This window comes from Bos grunniens, chromosome 13 (assembly GCF_055505025.1).
Source record: "Bos grunniens cultivar Pamir isolate PY7600 chromosome 13, Bosgru_T2T1.0, whole genome shotgun sequence".
In the NCBI taxonomy this organism is placed as follows: Eukaryota; Metazoa; Chordata; class Mammalia; order Artiodactyla; family Bovidae; genus Bos; species Bos grunniens.
The window spans coordinates 53,990,495-54,015,914 of NC_141177.1; the positions used below are offsets into that span (position 1 = coordinate 53,990,495).

Genomic DNA, 25,420 nt, shown 5'->3' on the forward strand with positions numbered 1-25,420 from the left:
GTAACAGGTACTCAGGAATGCATCAATAATTTTCTGCCCCTTTAGCTTTACTGAAAATGACAGTAAAATATTCAGAAATACAGCTAAGGCATAATAAAAGAAAACCAAATGCTAAACTACATTTATTTTGCTAAGAGAAACTGCTTAACTATGAGTAAGTGCAGTCTAGATTTTGTGCATATGTGGGGAAAAAACCCTGAGCTTACCAACTATGTGTCAGAATCCTTTTCTGTAGATACTGAAAACAGTGCTATCAATACAACATGAACAGTGGATTAATTTACAGCGTTAACTTGATTTAAATATTGTAAACTTGATCTAAATATTACCCTTGCATATTTGCTTGATATTGAGAGAAGAAATTCTGACAACTTAGGAAACAAGTAGCTAGATGTTGACTTAAAATAGTTAAAGCTCCTAACAGCTTCATTTAGTTTCTAGTATTTTACTGCTTAAGTTCAGCTTTTTTAACGACTCACGGTTAATGCGGGTATTTAAAATGTCAAAAGCTCATTACATTTCTATTATAATAAGGACCAAATGCAAGTTTACCGAAAATAGTCATTTTTCCCTTTGTTCTCCAGCTTTACATTTCTTTAACACAGAGTAGACAAGATCAAATAACTAGACAGTAAAACACTGACCAATGTTACAGCTTGAACCTGTGAGAATTATAATTCAAAGTAAGTCTGGCCCCTGGGGGCAGCTGTAAATTTGTGACTTTTTTTAAAAACATCACTGACACCTTGTGACTTTTTTTTTAAATCAAGAAATGGCACTAAAAAAATATTTTTTTCTTTGACGCCTCCAAATTTTGGTATGCAGATATACTCCGAGGCTCCAAACATGTAAACAATTCACCCTGTACTATGAAAAAGCCAAGTCCTGTGACAGCAATATTAACAAAGTGCAGCTTCTCCCAAGAAGAGAAGTTAAGGATTAAGATGTGAAGTGCTGCATCCCTGAAGTCAGCTCAGTTTTACCCAAGGGCTCTGCGGGTCAGGAATACCAACAGCCAGACTCAGCTGCTGTTGCTGTCACGTTGGACACCATGTCCCAGGATCTGAGGGAGATGAAAATAGTTTTTTTCCCAACTTAGGTTTCACTATGTAGGAAAAAACAAACAACCCCCTCGCCCCAAACAATAAATATAGTCACTTCAGTCTTCAGAGTTCAAGTAATAAATGGTCTCGTAATTCAGACACACTTTGGCCAAGCCAAGTTTAGCTTTATCACATTAAAAAATTTCACGTATAAAATAAGTATCTGTTCAAAATATAGATCAGGTCTTAAGAAAGGCATGCAGGCCCTTTATTAATTATAAAAATAATTAAATTTAGTGGCAAGGAAATGTTAAAACTACCTGAAATTCAGAAGATGCAATGTTAATTATTGTGTGGAACATTATCATTACATACAGCTGCTCTAAAGAGATAATCTTGTTTTTACTGTGGAGACCAGAGGTATTCAGCAGAGATCGCCTGATTCATATTATCAAGAGGGTCCTATAAAGTGCTCCATCTCCCCTGCTTGGTGCTCCAAAAGACCCTCATGGCCCCATGCCCCATCCTTTCTAAGAAGTGCATCAGCCAGCCATTCTAGAATTTTAGGTAAACTTCAGATACCTCTCCTCTACAAGATTAAAAAATCTTTTACTGGTTCAGATATCCACTCCTCCTACTGGTCTAGATTGCTTCAAAGTATTAAATCAAGCTGTAATTAAATTTTTTTACATTTAATTTTAGACCTTAAATTTCTATATCATTAAGATACCAATGTTTTAATGAAAGTAGAAAATAGAGTATAATTCAGTATCACCTATTTGTCTCAAATACAAGTACAAAGAGTTGTTAAGTAGGTAAACAGGAATGACAATAACAAAAATAGAACTTGTGTATTTGTCCAATTCTAAATTCAAGGTATATGGCAAATTGAATGTTCAATCTTAGCAACTGTTACATCATCAGTTTAACACTTAAACACTGAAGGAGGCATTTCTCTATATTCACATAGACTTCCTGTTAAGTATATAGTTGTTGATTTGCAAACAGTTTTCCTTTCATGTTTGGTATCTAACCACTGAATATGTATATGTAGAATTAGTCTATGTGACCCCCACGTTCCTCTCTTCAAAAGGATCAGTAACGCATTTGGTCAATAGTCTGAAAGGTAAATTGTAAATCAACGTAGTGTATAATCTTGATAATATGAAAAGAGTCCAAAATACTTTTAAAATGTTAACATTAGAAAAAACACTATAATCGTCATAAGTTCTATTTCCTGAAAATTCAGTTGAGGTAACCTCTGCAAGTCACAGCTCCACATTTGCACACAGTTCTGGCCCTCTTTTTGGCTGGGCTGTGGTCAATAGAATCTGAAGATACATCTCCAGAACCTGGATACATAGAAAAAGAAATACAGGAGAAAGAGTTAAGACAATTCATAATGAGTTTCAAATTTTGTATCAGTTACAAGTAAGTGTGACTATTCAGAGACAAATCATTATGAAATGTCATGAAAGGACGGTGTAGGCTAGTCAGAGGTAAAGTGTTTGTTATTACCCGATGTTTATGAGGATGGATTTGTGAAATGATGAAACTTACTAGTAAAATTCAATATACAAGCATTTCATAAATTTCTTAAGAGCCATAAAGCAAGGTCAAATAGTAACAATATGTAAAGGGCATCATACTTAGAAAAACAGTGTTTTCTTTCCTAAGCAAAGAAGACAGTAAAGCACATAAAATTAAGTGTTCACAGGAAAGCAAAGAGAATTCAATGTTCTTTTTAAAAGCCAGATTCAAGTAGAAATGGAATAAGCTCATATATGATTTAATCATATTTTCAATCTTTTGAATATACATCTTAGTAAACATTCAGAAATGTAAGGCTGAAAATTTTTTAAATTCAAGTAATACTGAAAAAAGATCTTATAATAAATAAGCTTCTATGTGGAAGTTCTGAAAAAAGCAGGCAGCAATGTGATGTAAAGAAACAGCATTACTCAGCCCCCAAGGTAAGGCAGACCTGGATTCTAGCATTAGCTCTATCAGATTAGCTTTGTGCCCTTGATGGAAAAGACCAACTCTTATAGCCTTTTTTGCCCCTTTCTATTTAGTTAGTATTTAGTTTGGTTCAGATGTTCTAAAGTCTTCTACTCTAATTAGATTTTTCACACTGAAGTTCCATCAAAGAAACTATTTGAAAATCATACCTTTCATTTGATAATCAAAAGTGAGCTCTTCTCCAGCATTGATAGTTCTCGTGGAAAATAATGCTATTCGGGGAAGACGGGTATCGAGGTTATCAATGAAAACATTGAACACCTGAAGGTTTGGGTCACACTAAAAAGGAACATGAGATCCCACTTAAGTAAAAATGACATGAATAAGCTCTTCTATATGCTATGTAAAATCATTAATTTCCCAGAGTATTAGTGTTAAATTCTATGAGAAATTAAGTGGCTTACTGTTTAGAGGGTTTTGAGGCATGCACACTGAAAAAGTGTTCCCTTACAGAAAATTTCAGACATAAACCTAGAGAAAGTAAGTTCACATACATCCACTATGCAGCTTCAAGGACTATTAACGTTTTTGTCATTCTAGTTTCATCTAATCCCAACTTCTTGTTTCTGGAGAATTTTAATGCAAGTATTAGATAATATCATTTCACCTGTAAATATTTTAGTAAGGCATCTATATATTTTCTGCTTGTTTCTAAAATTTTTAATATTTTTGGAGAATGTTTGACAGCAGTAACTAAAATCATGGGAAGTAAAACTGCAGATAAACAGGGACTACTGTATCAAAAGTTTATTGAAAAGCCTAGAAACAGTCAAAAAAGGCCCACACAGAACATCTAGAAATAGATTATTAAAAGTAAAAGATGCTCTAGTAAGGCTTAAAGAACTGCAGTAACTGTTCTTAAAATATCAAATCATGCAATTTCATATTGCATGGAGTTTCACTTCTTAAAACTTTTGATTGGAATTATTCATCATTTTGAGAACTCTACACTAAATTCTATAATATGCAAGAAAGATCCAGTGAATTATACTAAGAAATAAAAATGACTGTTTAACTGTCCTTGAATAGAGTAACTATTTTGAAAGCATTTTGATTTTATCATTAAGAAAAAATTAAATGTTTAAGCAAACCAGAAAACTAAAATGTCAGAAGGTCTCTGATATTTCAGTACTCATCATAAACTAGTTTCTTGGTATAAAACCCAATAAAAGATTATCATGGGCTACGTTCCTTCTATGGCCAACTGTAAGACTTACTCTGTGAGATACATTTTCCTTATATCTATAAAATGGAGACAATGCCAATCTAACAAGCCTAAAACTTTGTTATCCATTGAGCACTAAATAGGTGTCTAGTAACTCCTAACCTCCCTTATAGTTTTTATAGAGTGTAGTTTTTTAGAGTGTAAGTTTCTGGAGTTAAGGTTCTAACTGTATTCTAAATTTGTTTCAAATAGGAATTGAGAATACTAGTTCATAATTTGGAAAAGTAGCCCTAAATACTTCAGTACTCAAGAAATCCTAAAATTTTATAAAAATGTTAACATGTTTACATTTTAAGAGAACACAGCAGTCTTTCTTTAGTCATACATCCTAAATTTAGCTGTATTAACATCTGTAACCCATAAAGCTGTGTTAATTCTTCAACATTTTACCTCTTTACTCCTCTGGTGATTAATTTCCTTCTCTATATGAGGATAATACCTATCTTATAAAGTTGTTGGAAAGTTTAAATGAAGTAATACATGTAAAGATTCTTAAAAGGGATAGTATTTGGTATGCACCTTGATGAATTTTCCTAAAAGAGCAGTAATACCAGGAATTAACAGAAAAGGCCCTTGTATAAAAATACTTTGGAAATAATGAAAAAGTATATAATTATCCCTCAAGTACAGAAAATCTTTTAAAACAGTACTAATTAGTCCTGTCTGTAGTAAGTGGTCCTAGTCCTGTCTATAATAAGTATCTCTTACACTGTGATTCACAAAATGAGACACATTTCCATATCGAGCTGCATCCACTGTGAATTCATCAGATTCATAGTCCAGATCAAAGAGATACGTGATTCCTTTGTTGTCATATAACTGGCCACGTCTCTCAGCTTCCTCACTGGTGATCACCTAAAAAGAAAAAACTGTATTATATAGCTGTTGCTGAACTGAAGAAACATTCATCCATAAATCTATTAATATATTAATGGCCTTCAAGTACATAAAAAGAAATAAAAGTGCCATCAAAATAAACATTTACCATAAACTATTCTAGAAAAACTAGATGAAAAGAGGTGGGGAAACGAGAGGAGAAAATGAGGGTGCTAAGTATGACTATTTAAATGAGAATTAGGACAACCCAACAATTATCAAGCTGAAATAGTATACTACTTTGGTTCTAATTTATTGATATGTTCAATATATCAATACAGGAGCTACATGATAGCTCTCTGTAGAACACACCAGAATGTAAAGAACTAAGTTTACAAGTAAGTATCTGTGCTCTAAAGCATAATTTTCCTATAATTAATCTGTGTGTAGTTACAAACAGAAATTAGTTGCAAATACAGGAGAGAAGGTATGTTAAATCCACAGTTAACTATGGCAAGTTTAGTTTTGTAGAACAGGTGGTTTTCATGAAATTCTGCAACTCATGACCATCATCTATACAGTTCCGCTCTGAAGAACACAGCTTCACCACATGCTCAGATTAAGAAACCAAAAATGTCTCAAGTGATTCATGGTGGCAACCAAATTCAGCTGCATTTATTAAACTCAAAAAGAGAATGATTTGATTATACGAGATCCAGTCTCCTGAATAAGTGATTTATAATAATCTGCCGTTGTCTAAAAGTTTAAGGATCAAAATAGGGATGCAATTTAACCTGAGAATTCTGAGTGAATGCAGATACTTAAAGGTGATCCAATTCCAAACAACTTCTAAAATATCTGAGTTGACAACCCCAGATATGCAGTCACACTTGTATTTTTCTAGCCATAGCCTCTCCCACCATTCAGTCTGGGGAAGAATGGTGCAGGGGTCAAAATTCTAGAGCCTTGGTTTTGAATCTTGGTTCTTTGTTACTATTAAGTGACCCTGGGTGAGTTGCTTATTTTTCTCTGTGCCTCAGTTTCCTCCTGTATAATAACGGAGAGAATGCTACCATGTCATAGAGTTGTTGACAGAATTCATAAGTTAAAACACGAGGTACTTAGAATAGTATGCAGTGAATACTATCTTCTGTAGATCTACATTGCATGTATAAAAACAAATTTGCTTAGTATTTGGTAATTTAGAGAACAGTCTTTGTAGCTGAGTTACAAAGGATTCGGACGTTCCTTGCTGGCGGGTGCAATACATGTTTTTATGTATATTTTACAGTGCTTGCTCATAAAACGTCCATTTACTCTACAGTCTTTCCTACTGATACAAAACTGAGTTTTGCCGACTACACATAATCATATTTGGTCAAATGGATGAAGTGAATTACAATTTAACAGTTTCCGGAGCCCAGCCTGGTACTCTGTGATGACCTAGAGGGGTGGGATGTGGGGAGGGAGCCGCAAGAGGGAGGGGGTAGGGATACATATATATATGATGGATTTGCGTTGTACAGCAGAAACCAACACAACATGGGAAAGCAATTTTCCTCCAATTAAAAAGTAACCACCCCTCTGCCCCCAAAGTTTCCAAGTCAGGATGTTTTTAGATCTGATTTTCAAAATTGTCTTAGGACTCTTGTGTAAAATAGCTGTCATATTTTCAAATTTACAAATGCCAGTTCAGTGACTATGACTGGGTGTTTGTTGAAAGATGACTACTACATTTGTCATTATATATAATTTTTTGATTCATATTCAAGTTTATATTTTTAATGATGCCAGTGAACCCTTCTTTCAAACCTGAAATTTGTACATATTTGCAATGATAATATCAAAACATATCAAATGTTTGTCACAGAGGTTAAAAAGGCAACTTTTCAAAAGCATAAACCTTCCTTGTACATTATCTGCTATGAGAGAAGGTGAACGTACCTCTCCAACATATTCCATGACAAAACTCATTCTTTTAATCTTCACAAGGGTTTTTACACCCCAGCCACAGCCATTGCTAGTTCGAAAGATGCAAAGTGAATACTGTGTGCCTTTTTGTACGATCCTGTTGGGACAGTCGGGTCCACATTGACACCTTGAGTTGCACTCGTAAATGGGGGTACCAGGTGGGATTTTAATTTGTTGATTTTTATTATAAGCCAAAAGAACTCCAGCTTCAGCAGGACAACATTTTTCAAAGAAGCAATCTGTGCATGAACAACCAAAGGTAGCTTCATTTACTAAGCTGATTCCAGGAGCTGGTTTGTATTCATTAATGTAGTAGAAGTCTGAAGGGGGCCCCTCTAAGTCCACAGTATTTTCAACAAAAATCATTCCTTTGTGAGTCTTCCTTCTGTTGAGTTCATCCTGCCATCTCTGCAGGGCTATCCTTTGTTTAGCCTTCTTTACAATGTATTCAGCAACAGCAGGTTTCAAGGCTCTGTGATTTTCTTTTAGAGTTATTGCTTTGCCTTTCTTTACCTGAGATAAATAATTATGCTTGTCATTAAAGAACTGCTGAAGTAGTAATGGGCACTTGAGATTTTGCAAAGGTTCCCAAGTATTTGTAGAATCTGGCCATCCTTTCCATTTTACAAGATAATATTCCATATCCTTAAAATATAAAAGAAAATGCAAATCAGATTATGACATATCCATTTATCAAAAATAATTTAATATCTTGAAGGGTATTCATTATTATTTTTCTTAAAAAAGTTCATAATACACAGTTACAGATTACTAGCAGATGAAATACAAATCATAAAATAAACCTGTTTTTCTTTACATTACATAAAATATGTACAGAAAACTTAGATATAGCATTATGTTTGACTGCAGGCAAAAGAGTCACACCTGGAGAAAGATAAAAGTAATGAAATTCATGAATATGTTACCAGTGATCAAGTTAAACAAAACAGTATTTATCTTTATATGGAAATAAGCTGTACCAAAATGAATTTATGACATAGGTCAGTGGCTTGCTTGGCCAGCACAGCTGCAGACACCACCCTCTAAGGTCTGTAATAACCGGTTCAATGGACATGAACTTGGGCAAACTCCAGGCGATAGTGAGGGACAGGGAGGCCTGGAGTGCTGCAGTCCATGGGATCACAAAGAGCTGGACGCGACTTGGTGACTGAACAAGGTCTATAATTTAATATTTTACGCTGGATATGAGGGTAGTTCTTTTTCATTAATGTCCAGGACACACCTCCCTAGATTTTCTAGAGTGAACTGTCTCCGTCATTCCTGGCCGCAGGTCACTACTGAATGTGGCTGGTCCAAACTGAGATGTGCTCTATGTAATAAACACTGCACTTCAAAGACTCAGCACAAAAATAATGTACACTATTTAATTTAAAAACATTGATTATACATGGAAATAATATTTGGGGTTAAATGTATTATTAAAAGAAGTTTCACCTGGTTCTTTCCATTTTGTTTAACACAGTTACAAGAAAAGTTTTTTTTAATTATAGTTGTCCTTTGGTATTCACCAGAGGATTGGTTTCAGGACCCCTCTCGGATAATAAAATCCACTATGCTCAAGTCCCAGATGTAAAATGGCATAGTATTTGCATACAACCTACTTGTATACTTTAAATCATCTCTGCTGCTGCTAAGTCGCTTCAGTCGTGTCCGACTCTGTGCGACCCCATAGACGGCAGCCCACCAGGCTCCCCCGTCCCTGGGATTCTCCAGGCAAGAACACTGGAGTGGGTTGCCATTTCCTTCTCCAAAGAAATCATCTCTAGATCTAATATAATGTGAATGCTATATAAATAGTTGCCAGCGCACGGCAAATCCAAGTTTTGCTTTGCAACTTTCTCTTTTTCAAATATTTTCTCTCTGAGGTTAGTGGCATCCTGTGGTGCAGAACCTGGGGATACAGAGGGCCGAGTGTATACACCTGTAGTTTGTATCATATTTCTATTGAACAGCACAATTCCAGAGACACTTGCCTGTGGCTGGATTAGGTGACAGGCCCTCAAAGCACCAAAGATCAAATATTTTGATTTATCCTTCAGACTGCTGTTGGTCACCATGGTACCTGAAATCCTGCTTTCTCACCCCAGGAGTCAGGCCGTGTCTTCTTCCGAATGCTGTATTAAGTTTCTCTTTAGAAACGTAGTCTAGTGTACGTGCGTGTGTGCTAAGTCGCTTCCACTGTGTCCGACTCTGTGCGACCCCATGGACTGTAGCCCGCCAGGCTCCTCTGTCCATGGGATTCTCCAGGCAAGAATACTGGAGTGGGTTGCCATTTCCTCCTCCAGGGGATCTTCCCAACCCAGGGATCGAACCTGGGTCTCTTACATCTGCACTGGCAGGCAGAAGTCTAGTGTACATGCTGTACATAATAAATTATTCAAGTAAAGTCTCAATTTTCTTTGTTCTCTAGAATAGCGAACATATACCTATGAGTGCTAGGGTAAAATGTCTTCTGAAATATAAAGTAATTAAACTGCATTCTATGGTTTTTAGTTAGCATTTTAATTCATAGATATTGATAAAAAAATTAACTGGGATACATTTGATTTCGCCTGAAATTTTAAATAGAGGTTTTATTATAAAATAAGGATGTCTTACTAGTTCTAGTTTATATGACCTGGCAGGTCCAGAAAATGTACTGAGGCATGATGGGGTGAGGAGCATTAAGGCAGCCTTGCAGGAGCTCACCTGGCTAGTCAGGGAGCTTATCTCCATGTTTTATTATATTCTACTCAATACACAATAATGCTTGTTAATGAAAAGAGCTCTACTTCTTTGTGAAATTGGTAAAAATGTTTAGTCAAAAAAAAAAGTGATTAAATTATGGCATGAACATATGCCCCAAAACTGTACTTCTATGAAAAATATATTATGATTCCAGGGCAGAAAAAGCCTAGACATATTGAAGTGTTAGTCAAACTGGCTCACTAAAACATAACATGGGTTTCTCCCTCCTGTCAGGTGACTACAATTTGCAATGTTGTTAGCAGATATATGCTCAATAACAATGAGGATGGTTTGGCACCATGTAACATTACCTATTCCCCTTAATTATAAATAAAAGTTACATTTTTCTGATTCCAAAATAAAACAGTGCAACCCTGGTCCTCTTTTTTTTTCCTACCATAGCCCTGAGTTATACACCAAAAGTTGCCAGCAAACAATGAAAGAAACACTAAAAACACTAAGCCACTGAAGTCCGCTTTCTAAATAATGCATTGTTCAATGATGAGTCATTTGCATTTTTAGTGATTATTTTGTATGTTAATTACATTGTATCTACTTAACTTATGGATGGTAAAGGTGCTTCTAAAGTATGAATGCAGTGTAAATACAAGTAACATTTTATTTCTATTTTGTAGATTTGTCTTACATTTTATAAGAATGAAAATTTTACTTTTTATATATATGTCTCATTTTACTTTTTATATAAAAAATTTCCCTTTTTAAAAAATAAAATAATTTTATACAGAAATCAGTTTGACTTAAATGCAATGACTTCAATACCCTAAACTCTCAAATAAAAGTCAAAAATTTCTTAAGTCTCACAGGATGTCAATATCTTATTCAGACATGCAGTCAACTCTTGATTACCTATAAAAATGGAGTGGAGTCATAAAAATGATCCATTAATCACTCCTGTATAATTTGGAATGCATCACATGAAATTTTTTCTTCAAGACATTTTCCCCCACTATATTTGGCTTAGGTTAAATTCATTCAAATATCTTAGTGTCTATAATGAGCATATGGAAGTTCAGTCACTAGGGGGCGGGATGAGATGTAAGATAGTATTAGCCTTTAAGTGTAAAATCTCATTGGGAAAGGAAGGCAGTAGTATGTAAAATAAAGAGCGATGCAAGGTGGCACAACTTTAAAGGCCAAAAAAAGTAAGACAATAAATACCACTAAAACATAAAGAAGGAAATCAATATAGGTCAATGAGAAAAAGGCACAGGAAGCAGAACAAACTACGCTGTGAAAGACTGATAGCGTTTGTTGGGCAGGGCACAGGGCAGGCAGGATGAGAAACACAAGCGAAGCTTGGAGCTAAGATTTGCATGAAGTATCCAGAAAACAGTGAAGAGACAGATTTAGCTAGCTTTGAGGTTGAGAACACTGAAGCGAGAGATTAAACTGCAACAGCAAGGGAAGAGCAAATTTGGGACAGCCTTGAATACCTGACTGAGGCATCAGAGCTTTATTGTAGGCTAATGGTTTTAACAACTCAGAAACCACGGCGTTTCTGTAGGAAGTGTCATTCAAAATAAATATTTAATTTTATCTTGTCTACTAGAACATTTTACCAATCTTCCAACTGTCAAGCCAACTCAGTCCTCATCTGACTTCCTTAGGCTTTGGTATCATAGTTCTCTCTTCATTTTTGTTCCTTCTCTGCCTTCTTTGCTGAGATCTCTGCTCATCACTTAAAACAATGTAGTCACTCAGGATTCTGTCCTTGGTCCCTTTTCACACTAAAGTGTTTGTCTCTTTTGAGAATCTCCAGAGAGCTACAGACTTTCCCCTATCAAAAGTTACATGTATGATACAATGGGTAATTTCAGGATATTTGGATTCTAGTCTAAGAATTCTTCCTCTAAATGTTCTCTCTGGGCAACCTCATTACTCCAACGGTTTTAACTGTACGCTGACACTCCCAGAATTTGAGCTGCAACCCCATGGAGTCAGTGACCTACTAGATGTCCTGTAGGTTCTTAATCTACCCACAGGGAACTCACCACTGCTGTTCCTAAGCAGTTCCCCTCTGTATTCTCATCAAAGCAGCCTTAACCTCCTCTACCTGGTCACACAAGCTGCAAATCAGGAGGTCAATCTCATGTCTTTCTTCCCTTCAATCCCCCATCAGCAAGCTTCCTTAGATCCTTTCACCCATCTCTATTAACATAATGCTATTTACTTCAAGCCTTCAGTCTTGCCCAGATTATGGCACTGATCTCCTACTGGTTTCCCTGCCTCCAGACTAACAACAATCCATCTATCCTTCTCTACTAAAGTGTAGATTTTTAATAAAAACAAAAAGCACCCCCCCACCACAGTACCAGTCATTCTGTTATTTTCTTGCTTAAAATTTTTAATGGCTTCCCCACTGCCTAAAGAATTAAACTCAAACTTCCAATTATAACAACAATTATTCTTGACTGGGTCTTTGATGCTCCCCTGACTCAGTGTTCCAATATGGCCCCATTCACACACCACCCTCTAGCCACACTGAACTGCTGTCTTCCTACCTTTACGTTGCTCTGCTCACAGTTATTTCTAGTTAGAATGTCTGCTTCCATTTGTCTACTGAACACCTATTTCAGTCTCATCTTTTCTGTGCAGAAAAACTCACCCATTTTTAAAACTCAGCTCAAATGTCATCTCTCCTGTGGAGTCTTCCTTGCCACTCTTGCCCAAGGTGGACTGATTATTGCCAACTTGTGTTCCCATTTCTAATAGAAACTATTGGGTTAGCCAAAAAGTTCGTTTGGGTTTTCTGTACAATCTGATGGAAGAACCCAAACAAATATTTTGGCCAAATCAATACTGGCCAACTCATTTGCAGGAGGGTAGCAATCTTATTCCTGGTAGCCCTAGCACCAAGCAGAATTCCCCACTATGTCCTAGGCACTTACTAAACGTTTCTGAATGTGTAACAAAAACTGTGACTACTAATATGTATGCAGTATTAAAAAATCACAATAGTAACCATATGAATCCTTAAAAGAAATACAAGCTGTTCAACTTAACCTGAAGATAACAATTCATGTTTTTTTTTTTTAATGTCTGTTAGTATCTGTTACCTGTTGCCTGTAGCCAGTAAGAGGTAGCAAGCACAAACTCTTTAAAATGCATATATGTGGGAGCACAAAAAAGAAAAACAATTAAAATCTACCTCTCATTAGCTAATTTTCCCCTGCAAGTTGTGAGATCATAATATTCAATATTAATGGTAGAAGAGCTGCTGCTGCTAAGTCGCTTCAGTCATGTCCGACTCTGTGCGACCCCATAGACGGCAGCCCACCAGGCTCCCTCGTCCCTGGGATTGTCCAGGCAAGAATACTGGAGTGGGTTGCCATTTCCTTCTCCAATGCATGAAAGTGAAAAGTGAAAGTGAAGTTGCTCAGTCGTGCCCGACTCTTAGCGACCCCATGGACTGCAGCCCACCAGGCTCCTCCGTCCATGGGATTTTCCAGGCAAGAGAACTGGAGTGGGGTGCCACTGGTAGAAGAGCATGAATCTGAATATGAAAATCACACAGTTACATGGGAACACAGTTTGAGAATTATTCTGGTCAATGGAAAGTCACTGGATTTTCGCACTACTAATTGAGAGAGTGTACGTATTGTGAGGAATGGGTTAGAGGCCCAAAACTGACACAAATGAATAACATGACCCTGGAAAAGTCCTTCTTGGAGCTCTATTTTCCTGACCTCTACAATTTAGGTTTTAGTCTAATGATTTCTATTATTCCATTTCTTAACAAACCACCCTAATTGCAGTTGTCTTTAAGGAATATGACTATGCTGAAATGTGGATATTTTGTTAATATGTGTCATTCAGTCTAGTGCTAGTCCTAGAGACAGAGAATGACCTGGAAACTTTAAGAAGTCAAACCTTTATGTAATATTTCTTTAATATTTGATTCCTAAGGACTTCTTCACTAATGAGCTGAGTTTGTCAATAAAGAGCACCCAGTTTTGTCACAAATTTTTCTGCATGAAGGGGCAACAATGGCAAACATGTGGCATTAAAAAAAAAAATCACATAGCACCGAGACTCCAGTTCACATCCTTTGAGTTCCACTGGACCCCAACAGGAGCCCATCTTGGTAACTGTCCCGTTGTTCCCCCAGCTGGTATTCCTTCCCCGTCCTGAGTTGGCTATTCCAGACCTTCTCCATTTTCTTCCAGGTCCCTATCCCCCGCCTCCCCCCTAGTATTTTTGGGAGCACATAGCCCTGACTTTCGACTTTCCATCCTTCCATGGACGTGGAACTAGAGACGAAGGGGACCAAGGATACGGCAGGAGAGATGCCCTTCCTCCATCAATGCCTTCCCTCTCCTGTCTCTTCAGTTTCTTGCTCTCTCCTGATTTTCACTAGCATCTGACTCTCCCTTAATTTTTTAAAAGCAAAATTAAACCTCCTTTGAGATATAAATGCTTGAATAAAGAGGGGACCTCTAAAAGATATGATAAATTACTAAAAGTTTAGAGATCAGAGACTAAGGTCAAGGAGTGGAAGATTTTTTTTTTTTTTCAGTATAAAATGCTTTATAACATTCAATTTTAAAATTCACATTATCTAGTCAGATATTTTTTTAAATCAAATTATCAATACTCTTAGACCCTACACATCCATATTTGAAAGTGAGAGTTCTTGAAGAGTTGCCCACGCTACTTGACCTTACTTTCTCGTTTCCAACTTATTCTTTAATTCATTCTATTTTGGCTTCTTCTATCCAAACCACAGAAATGCTCTCAGGGCATCAGCGACCTGTCCACTACTCAGTCCAGAGGGTAACGTTCTACTTCTGCTTTGACCCCGCTGGTCATGACTCTGTCTTGCTGACAAGAACTGCTCCTCAGGCTTCCGTGGTTTACTCTTCTGATTCTCCTACCTTTCTTGCCAGGTTGTGCCTGTCCTTGGACAGCTCTTCCCTGTGAGTACCCCTTCCTGTTCCTCGATCTTGGCTCATCTCCCATTTTTTTTGCGTGGATTACTGTAATGGGCCTCTTATCCTTTCAATCCACTCATTGTGCAACAGCCCCCTTCCTGACCCCTCTCTCCCATGTTACTCCCCTGATCAGAACTTAGAGTCAAAAATTCCTCTCTCTGTCTACAAGAAGTGGCACTTTCTGGGCCCTGCCCCATCCTTCCAGCCGCATTTCAATCCTTCTGGCTTATTATGTTCCATCCATACTTCAAAGTCTTTGCAGAAGTCAGGCTCTCTTCCGACTCAGGACCTTTCCCCATTATCTCTACACCCTTTAGTACTAAGTCTGAAATCAGTTCCTCATGGACAACTGCCTATTCTCTCCAGGATGAGTTACAGCCTTCTGTTACACTAGCCTCATCTCAACTATTATTCAGTTCTTGGTACAGTGATAGTTAAGGTTTTTCTACATTCACCAAAAGGCAAACTCCATGACATCAGGGACCATACTTCTGTGTCATTCACCACTGAGATTGCTAGTGCCGAGGGTGTGACATGATAGGTGGTAGAAGACTGGAGAAATATCTGTGGGTTAATGAAGGGGTAAGTGTACCCAGTCCCGGGGCTTCAGTCCCCATTCTTCCACCAATCACTTCAAGGGCCATGGCACCAGTCAGTTCTCACTCTTGATTTAAAGCCACATTTCCAACCACCTGTCTTCTTCAAGTTGGCTTAGAGGGTCAAGAGTCTGCCTGCAATGTGGGACACCTGGGTCTGATCCCTGAGTTGGGAAGATCCCCTGGAGAAGGAAATGGCAACCCACTCCAGTACTCTTGCCTGGAAAATCCTGCGGTCGGAGGAGCCTGGTAGGCTACAGTCCATGAGATCGCAGAGTTGGACACGACTGACCGACTTCACTTCACTTCACTTCCAACCACCTACTGGTTCAGCTCACATTTAAATGTTCTCAACCTTCTTCTCCAACCTCAATCTGGCCCCCTATCCTACTCCTCCTTATACTAAGCCTCATCTTCCTGGGTCTTGGTGAACAGGACTACCACCAACACCACTGCAAGCTTTCCAGTGCTGGATCCCCAGCCAACACCTTGACTGCTAAACCACAGACTGAAATTTTACATCCTTGATAATTAAGCAAATCATCTACTTCTTTTCATCTTGATTGTTACTACTTTAGTTCAAACACAATCACTTCTCGCCTACATTACAACAGCCTTTCAGAACATGTAAGCTGTACATGTGTCATTTCCCTTCCTGCTAATCCGCTCTCCCTGAGAAGAGAAAACCCTCTGAATATAGTGTCACTTTTTAGAACCAGATGATGCTCTCTGCAGTAGGATGGCTGGAGTTCCTTCACTTGTCTCTCACCATCTCCAAATCCCAGATCCTTCCCCTCCATTCTCTGTACTAAAGCCTTAAGGAAAGACTCCATTCAGTGTTACGAGGTCCCAGCTGGATGTTATCTGTTCCAGGAAGCCTTCTCTGAGTCAGCCTAGGCCTTCCTCCCATCAATCGCGTCAGGATGTCTGTCTTAGCGCTTACTAGTCTATACAGCATTGGATGGTTTACTCATCAATCTTGTTCACTGGGCTGTGAGTTCCTTAAGATTTGGGACCATTTCTCATTAATTTTTATGTTCCCATTGCCTAATGTAGCACCTGATACAAAGAAGAATCTCAAATGTTTACTGAGTGAGACTACAGAAAGATGAATCGGCAGACATCAGTCAGTAAATTGGTGCTGTCATTTAAGCATGAAGCTATGAAGACATGGTCCAAAGGTCATTGTGAGGACTGGAGAAACCACTGACATAAAAAACCAATTCATCAACCATGAACTAAATACCCACTGTGTACTACGGTTTATAGTAAGACATAGTCTTGGCCCTCAAATCGTTGATAGTTAAGCAGGGAAGGTATGAAACAAAGCCACAAAATGGGAAAAGTTTTAGAATAATGACAAAAACAGTGCTTATCCTGAACATAAAGAAAGTAATTTTGCTGAGATGAGCAAGGAAGGAGCCTCTGTGGTTGGTGTAACCTTTCAGCTGAACTTTGCAGGCATGCAGGATTTTGCAAAGGAGAGAAGAAAAACAATGTTTCGGAGAGAGAAGTGGATGAGAAAAGTCAAAAGGCACCAAGGTGCATGATGTGTTCAGGAATTAGAATATAAGCTCTGTCTGTTGTTAAGCTAAATTCTCAATGCTCAGAAGACTGCTCAGCTCATACTACACATTCAGTAAGCCTTAGCTACATGGAAGAACTTTCTAGCATATCAGTGCGGTTGGGAAGTAGGATATATTACAGGAGATGAAGCTGGGAAGGGGTTTGGAGGCCCGATGACAGAAAACATCAGTCCAAAGGGACTCAGCTTAGATTGGCAGACACCAGGGAGCCACTGAAAGGGCTAAAGGAAGGTCCTAGTGCAATCAAAGCTGTGTTTCAGAAACTAATGACTCTGAAGAATATGCTGCTGAACAATCTCTTTTATGAGTTAAATGGAGGGGAATATTTAAGAAAAGGACAGGGTCATAAAATCTCTCACCTGCCCTGACTGTAAGACAGAGAGACACAGACAGAAAAGGTAGAAATATACTGAAGTAATACTGGCTTACAGACTCAATAACCTGTGTTAGGCAGAAGAAGTGAGGGATAAAAGTGGGCTGTCGAGGACATACGTGCAGGAAGCGTGCTTATTCCAAAGTAAGAATCCAAAAGGAGAAGGTTGAAGGACAGCAAAAGTTACCCAAACTGAACTGTAAGACTAAGAATTTTGAATAAGAAAAAAGATTGGCAGCTCCTTCAATGTAAGCACAGATTCCTTGGTAATTAACTCTCTATTAAAGTGGATCAGGAATTAACAGCAAAAGACAGAGACATATGGTCTCTAAGAGGTAGAGACCATATAATCAGATGACCTATTAGATTTAGAGGGTAGGGAGAAAAGAAGAATTTATAAGGATAGGTCACTGTGAAGATTATAATTCGATGAAGCTAGACAGGGGACACTAGATCAGGATGCAGGTTTGATGGGGAAAATGGGTATAGATTTGAATATGTTCAGTGTGGTTACCTAGAAACTGGGTGCCCAGTTTGAAATGAAGCTCAGAAAGAACACAACGCCTCACAGAGATTTGAGGGTCACTAATACTTTTGCCTGGAAAATCTCATGGACGGAGGAGCCTGACAGGCTGCAGTCCATGGGGTCGAGAAGAGTCAGACAAGACTGACTTCACTTTCACTTTCCACTTTCATGCACTGAAGAAGGAAATGGCAACCCCCTCCAGTGTTCTTGCCTGGAGAATCCCAAGGACAGGAGCCTGGTGGGCTGCCGTCTCTGGGGTTGCACAGAGTCGGACACGACTGAAGTGACTTAGCAGCAGCAGCAGCCAAATCAATGTAAGTAGAGACCACCAAGAAGAGGCCGTCCACAGAGCAGATTCCAGGTGAGAAGAGGGCCGAGGAGAGAGCCTTGATGAGTACGTATCGACATTTCAGAGGAAGGACAGGCAAGAGACAGCAAAGGAGCTTCAGACAGAACGTTAAGAAAAACTGGTGGTGGAAAGAGTGGAGATTGAGGTGAGAAACCATGACAGCACATGCTGCTCCCACATGACAACCACGGTCAGTCTGCTAACAGAAACCCTATGAGGTGGTACTGTCCATTCATCTCAGGGAAGAAACTGAAGGAAAGAGAACCAGGTAATATATTGAAGGTCATGCAACTAGTACATGGAAGAGGCGGAATCTGAACCCAGGCAGTCTCTCCAGGACAAGAGGCTCAAGGAAGAAAGAGTAGCCAACAGGGTAGGATGTTGCAAAGAAGGAGAACAGATCTGAGGTCCTCAAATGTGGCAATTAGGAGGTCACTGATAGGAGCATAAATCAAAATGGAGTGGGTTAAAAAGTAAGACGGGAAACAACAAGCAAGCTACAGCACAAACTTTTTGCAATCTGTGTATCTGATAAGGGACTATCTAGAATATACAAAGAACTAGTACAACTCAGTAAGAAAAAGACAACCCAATTCAAAAAAAATAGGTAGGGACCTCCTTGGTGATACGGTGCTGAAGAATCAGCCTACCGATGAAGGGAACACAGATTCCATCCCTGGTCCGAGAAGACCCTACATGCACGGGGCCACTAAGCCCGTGCACCGTTAACCCTGAACCTGTGCCCTAGAGCCTGGCTCCACGACAAGAGAAGCCACCACAGTGAGAAGCCTATGCACCTCAACTAGAGTAGGCCCTGCTCACCACAACTAGAGAAAGCCTGCACAGCAACGAAGACTCAGTGCAGCCAAAAAGAAATAATAAATTTTAAAACCTTTAAAAAATAGGTAAAGGATCTGCATAGATAGTTCTCTAAAGAAGATACACAAATGGCTATCAGCACTGGAGCAGATGTTCAGCATCATTAGCCATCAGAGAAATGCAAATCGAAAGAACGAGATGCTCCACACCCACTAGGACAGCTATAATCAAAGTCAGATAACAGGTATTGGTGAAGATGTGGAGCAATCAAAACCTTCATACACTGGTGGTGGGAATGTAAAATGGTGAGGTCACTTTGGAAAACAGTTTGGCAGTTCCTCAGATGGTTAAACCACAGAGGTACCATATGACCCAACAGCTCATCTCCTAGGTATATATCCAAGAGAAACAAAAACATGCCCACAGCAAGACTTGCACGTGAATGTTCATAACTTTATCTATAACAGCCCCCGACAGAAACAACCCAAATGTCCATGAAGTAATGAAAAGATGAATCAAATGTGCTATGTCCATATAATGACATATTTGGCAATAAAAAAGGTACTGATATATGCTACAGTATGAAAGAACCTTGAAAATACTATGCTAAGTGCAAGAAGCCAATCATAAAGGACCACATACATACTATATGATTCCATGTACATGAAATGTCCAAATAGGGACATCTGTTGAGACAGAAAGTAGACTAGTGGTTGCTGAGGGTTAATGGGAAAAAGATCTGGAGAGGTTTGGGGGGTGATGGCTAAACAGTATGGGGTTTCTTTTTAGGTTAATGAAAATGTGCAATCACTGCTACAACTAATTTTAGAATAATTCTGTGAGTGTGCAAAAAGCTTTGAATTGTACAGCTTCAACTGGTGAATTGTAGGGTATGTGAATCATGTATCAATAAAGCTGTATTTAAAAGTTGATGGGAAATGAAGAAGAAGGAAAAGATAGGAAATGCTTGAGTGGGGATGCAAGATCAAAGAAAGATTAGGGAAAATCTGATTTATCAATTAAGATAAACCAGTGGAAAAATAGCACTTGATTAAAAAAAAGACATCAAAGATTAAGCAAAGTTCTGAAAGGGATGGGCAGGGGAAAAAAAAGAAAAATAGGTGCAACCTCTGAACAAAGATAACTGATGTGAAGTAAGTTGAGAGTTCATACTTGAAGGATCCAAAGAGGTAGAAGTCTGCAGCTGAGAGGGTGAGGGACAGAGTAAGAAGTCCAGAAAAGTTATAACTGGGAAAACTGATGACAAGAATGGAAGAAGCAAGCGAAAGATAAAAGGCTTGTCCAGTGGCACTGAGCAGTGTGAGAACAGAAATAATATATAATGGAGCCACGAAGTGTGACTGTATGACCCCTGCAGCTATACTAGCCAGGCAAGAGTTCAGAAACTGAAATGGCAGAGGACTGGGCTGTTTGGGGGTTGAAGACTACAACCCTGAGTACAGAGAGTGCTGACAGTGTAGGTAAAATTTGGTTGTTGTTTAGTTGCTAGGTAGGTGAAATGCTTCATCACAACATTCCACTGAGTGAGGAAGCCAGTGAGACCAAAAGAAGATGGATGTTTCAAAGGAAGAATTTGATTTAATGGCAGAATCCATATGGAAGATGAAAGAGAAGGAAAACAAGGAAACAGGATTTGATTCATTCATCCAGAAGAACTGACAGATGAACAACCAGAGTTCTTACAGAATAGGTAGGCAATGGAGAGATGAATTACTAGAAAGTATATGGTAAAGTTTAGATTGTAAGAGCTTCTTGAAGAACCCTGTCATTTTCAAGAGAAACAGAAACACAGGGAGGCCCAGGGAAGTTAAATGACTTTTCTGGAATCACAAGGTACTAGACAAAGGCTAGAAATGACTGAACTCCAGGCTGTCCTACTGCAAAACAAAACCTCATTGCTATCTGGAGTTTGACAGGACGGCAGGAAATACAAATGGTGATGCTTCTTGAGATTTGGTAACATTAAAATTGGCTTGAATTTCTAGGTTAATCTCAGGTGATAGTGGGGAAATATGATTCAGGAACAAAACGAATGACAGGAGAAGCCAATCTGAGCTAAAACATTTGCTCTGGTAATCCACATGGAGATAATCAAGAGTTGGATGTACAATGACATAAGTACCTTGAAATATTTGAATGTAAGAACATTTTATGCTTCAAAATCCTTTCAATGTTAGTTGGCAAAACAGATGACAGGACATATAAATTTATCATGGCTAAGAATTGTAACCATTAAGAAGAGCTTTGCTTACTTTTAAGGTTATTTTTATGCTACAGAAATACGAAATACTAAAGGGAGGTCTGATTAGGTCTTTTTTAAGGGTCTAGATATTTGCCTTACCTTTACTACCTTGTAGTCACACAAGTATTCCACCTCATAATTGTTTAGATTCCTTTTGGTGATTCCAATCGATTTACATGTGAGCTTTTCTTTTCTACATAATTCCTGAAGAGTATCAAGTGAAACTAGGCAAGGCACACACCAAGCTACAATAAGAAAATAGAATTCTTTACTAATGAAATAGCTACTCAATTAAAATAAAACAAAACAAAAAATCTTGACTTCTATATCCCCACCCTTCAACTGGCAATTTTATAAGACTAAAAATTCAAGAAACCATTTACATGTCTAAGAAAATTTAACCACTTAAGAACTATTTTAGTAAATATTTCTTCCTGGATTTTCTCATGTGTCTCTGCCCTACTATATCAATTTCCACTAAGCCACCTGAACAAAATGTTTCATGTCTATAAGCTTTCATAAGATTACACATAGATAGGCTGGGATAGTATTTTTAACTTTTCATTGTATTCTATATAGAACTGCTGTTTTAGTCAAATGTAGACCTCAAGCACAAAATTATTAGTTAGAGATACATCTTAAATATATTCAAAAATAATCTTACATTGTTAAAAAGTAATTTTCCCTTTCTCTTTGTCCAGCAATAAGAACTGAAATCTAATTCTATAGTTATATACTCGTAACATCATATGATCCACTTTTCCTATTTGAGAAGGTTGTATGAAATTTTAACTTCAATTTTGCCCATGCAGCAATGTAGTTTAGCAAGGTAAATTAACCCAAGGACTACAATAAAATAATGAAGAGTATATTGAGTTTTGTAATACTCACTTCCTGTATTGTTTTCAAAGCCAAGGATGACAATACAGAGTATTCAATTTACACCAAGCCTGAAGAAAATTACATACACTCATCATCAACCTTCTAGAAGCCAGTAACAGTGCTGTGGAAGAGTCTACCCTCAAATTCCTGTTAAGGGTATGCCACCACACTGCATTAAAAACAGGTTAACACAGAGTGGTGATCCAGCGGCTAAGACTCCAAGCTCCCAATACAGGGGCCCAGATTCACTCCTGGTCAGGGAACTAGATCCCATACGCTGCATCTAAGACAGAAGATTGGTGTACCTCCAACTAAGACCTGGCACAGCCAAATTAAGTAAATAAATATATTTTTCAAAATAGGTTAACACAAACTGACGTTTAGAAACACAGAATAAACTTGGCTTTCCGGCTAGTGCCACGAGAAGCACCAGAGAGGATCAAGGGTCCTCTGTTCCAGCCCCCGCGAGGCCCCCTAGCTACATGACTTGAGGGAGGTTTCCATCTTTCCGGGTTTCAGCTTCACTGAAAAAAATGTGAGGGCTGGAGTAAACTGGGAGTAAACCAAACAAAACCCATCAGTAAACGCACGCTTTACTTGGCAGCTCTCCAAGGTAGCTGTGATAACCTTTTGGGTTTGGAGGTAATTTCCCAGGAAGAGAGAAGAGCTGTTCCTAGTATACCCGTTCCTCGCCCTCCCAAATTCACCCAGGGGTCTCATGATCAGAAAACCTGAAATATGATTTCCAGCCGCCCCACCCCCCAAAAAAGAACTCAGTTCTAGATCAAGAAAGTGAAATGTATTTTTCCCCCCAAAATTTGAGGGGTGGTTTGGGGGTAGGAGAGTAGTGGAAATACAAACCACCCCTTATGTCCATCCCTTCCATTTAAAAAGCCTCAGGATGTTTTGTGTAGAGTTAACCTCGTTATGCTGATCACCTGGACTTTCTACCCAAGGTGTATCTGTCTGCTATTCCTACCAATTTCACTTAGTGCAAGTAACAGAAGAATTCAAGACGCAACCCTCCACGGAAATGCTAGTTTTGAGAGTAAGAAAACTTGGAACACACGACAGCGCAACCCCCCTGGTAACCAATCTGACTGTCTCTAATAACGTAGAAAGAGAATTCACTGGGAAGAGTAAACATTTCATGACCACCACAAAAACTTGACACTGGAAGTTCACACTAACCCCTAGCGGAGGAAAAGTTGGGCGATAATGAGTCCATAATCCAAGCGGAGAGGCGCAGTGCTGGAAAACACCTTTCCGATTCAGAAGGCATTGAAAGTTCCAGTCTTGGAGCGCGCGCACAAACACACGTTCAGCACCGAATTCTTTGGCGACCACAGAAATAGCACGCAAGTTCCCTCCCGGCGGGGATGACGATTCCCGTGAGCCAGAGGCTAACGCCTCCAGTACCCACTTAGTGGGACTTCCTCCAAAGGGTCCTCCCCGTACGTCCGAATCGGGGTACATCCTCACTCATTTCCTTTCTTAGCCTTCACACCTCTCAGCCCCGACCTCTCTCTGCTCCTCCGACACTGAAGTCACACCCACACCACCGGGATCCTCCTGCTCCCAGTTCCAAAACCAGCCCGACCGCAAACGTCCCGCTCAAACCATCACAAAGGAGTCGCGCCCCCCTCGTGTCCACGGACCTCGAGGCGCGCAAGGATCCGCCGTAGCCACCCGCATGCCCCCAAACAGCGGACGGGAGGGGTGGGGTTTCTGGGCCGGCCAGCGGCGGGGGCTGGGCCGCCGGGTCCGTGGGACGGCAGCGGAGGGCGGGGGCCGGGCCTCGCGAGGGCCGGGCGCGGGAAGAGATTGCGGGCAGCAGGCGGGCCGAGCCGCGAGGAGGGTCAGGGGCTGGGGGCAGGGAGGAGCCCTCGGCGCGCGTCTGGGGGCCGCAGTGTCAGCCGCGCGGAAGGCGGTGTCTCGCCGCGTCGAGTTGCGGCCGGCCCGCGCGTTCCGACCCCGCTTCCCGGGCCTCGGGAGTTTGCCCGGCGGACAGGGGACAGTGCGGGGCGCCGCTCTCCAGCCCTCACCTCCTGGCGCCTCGGCCCCGGCCGCCGCCATCTTGAGGAGCTTTCATTCAAACTGGCGCGGTCTGACGGGATAGCTCAGTTGGCCCAACGCCCCGCCCCCGCACAGCCCGCGCGGAACTCGGGAGCCCGGGCGGGGGCCTAGAACCCGCGAGGCGTCCTGACGTCAGCGGCGGCCGTCCCAGCCGCGGCGGCGAGTGCGCCTGCGCCCCACGTCTTTCGCGGGGACCGCGCGGACAGGGGCGGGGCAAGCGGTCGGAATCTGGGAGCGCTTGCTTAGGTGAGCGGCCACCTGCCCTGGCCTGGTTGGCTGACCGCCTAGTTCAGGGAACGGGCATCAGTCAGGCTTTCCTACAGTAATTATTTCTTCTGCCTGGGCGCTGGGTGTGCAATGTGCAGAATTCCAAGCGCAATGTACGTTTTTTCCCCTCATAATTGTTCCTCAGCCACCTGAGCCCAACAAACCCTTGTTTCCTTCTAGGCTCTGCCTCTAGATCACACGTTCCCAAAATTGGCTATACATGGGGACCCCTTGGAGGTTTTGTTTTTTGTTTCAGTCTCGGAGATTCAATAGGAATGGGGTGTAACGGGGACATTGGAATTTTTAAAGCTCCCCAGGTGATTCTCAGTGTGCAATTTGAAACCACTGGTCTAGATCAGTGCTTCTCACACCTGAAAGGGCATAGGAGTCATCTGGACATCTTGTTAACATGCAGATTGGAATTGGCGGTGGCGGTGGGGGGGCGGGGCGCGGGTGGGCGGCGAGCTGGGCTGAGATCTGGAGTTCTGTTTCTGACTAGCTCCCGGGCTAAGCCCCACGCCTGGGGGTGGCGCCTATCCTTGTAGCCGGGCTGCAGGACGCCCAGGTACTCATACCTGGACCACACAGGTCTCCACTCCCACCCCGTCTCCATCCATCCATCACACCGCATCCATGGTGACTGATGTAAACAATCTGAAGCAGAAATCTTCCAAGAGTAAATCACAGAAGTTCGGTAGAAAGCCGTTTGACGTCTACCAAGGATTTTTAAAAGCAATTTATGTAAAATACGAAAAGATTTTAAAGCATCCTATCTAAGTTTGCGATGTTGAGAATAAACACAGAACATTAAAGGAATTAATTTGTTTTGATTACATTATGAAATACTGTCAAGCCATTAAAGATGTTTATGAAGCCTTTGGTGTCATGGAGAAGTGTTTAACAAAA

At 40.1% G+C, this 25,420-nt stretch overlaps 1 protein-coding gene across 6 annotated transcripts; it reads right to left on the bottom strand.

Annotated features, from left to right (window-relative positions):
* Positions 1–1,719: 1,719 nt before the first annotated feature.
* Positions 1,720–24,447, bottom strand: SUV39H2 (SUV39H2 histone lysine methyltransferase). 6 transcript variants are annotated; one of them, XM_086334246.1, is made up of 6 exons: positions 24,217–24,447; positions 21,389–21,534; positions 7,051–7,722; positions 4,999–5,145; positions 3,215–3,344; positions 1,720–2,395 (listed from the first exon to the last, which is right to left on the bottom strand). In XM_086334246.1, exons 1-6 carry the CDS (start codon positions 24,245–24,247, stop codon positions 2,289–2,291), a joined length of 1,233 nt encoding a protein of 410 aa, XP_086190372.1. In that variant the 5' UTR covers positions 24,248–24,447; the 3' UTR covers positions 1,720–2,288. The 6 variants fall into 6 exon arrangements, with proteins under 6 accessions (XP_086190372.1, XP_086190371.1, XP_086190374.1 ...); XM_086334245.1 differs by having other exon boundaries at positions 23,830–24,386; XM_086334248.1 differs by lacking the exon at positions 24,217–24,447 and adding an exon at positions 23,363–23,870.
* Between the last annotated feature and the right edge of the window lie 973 nt (positions 24,448–25,420).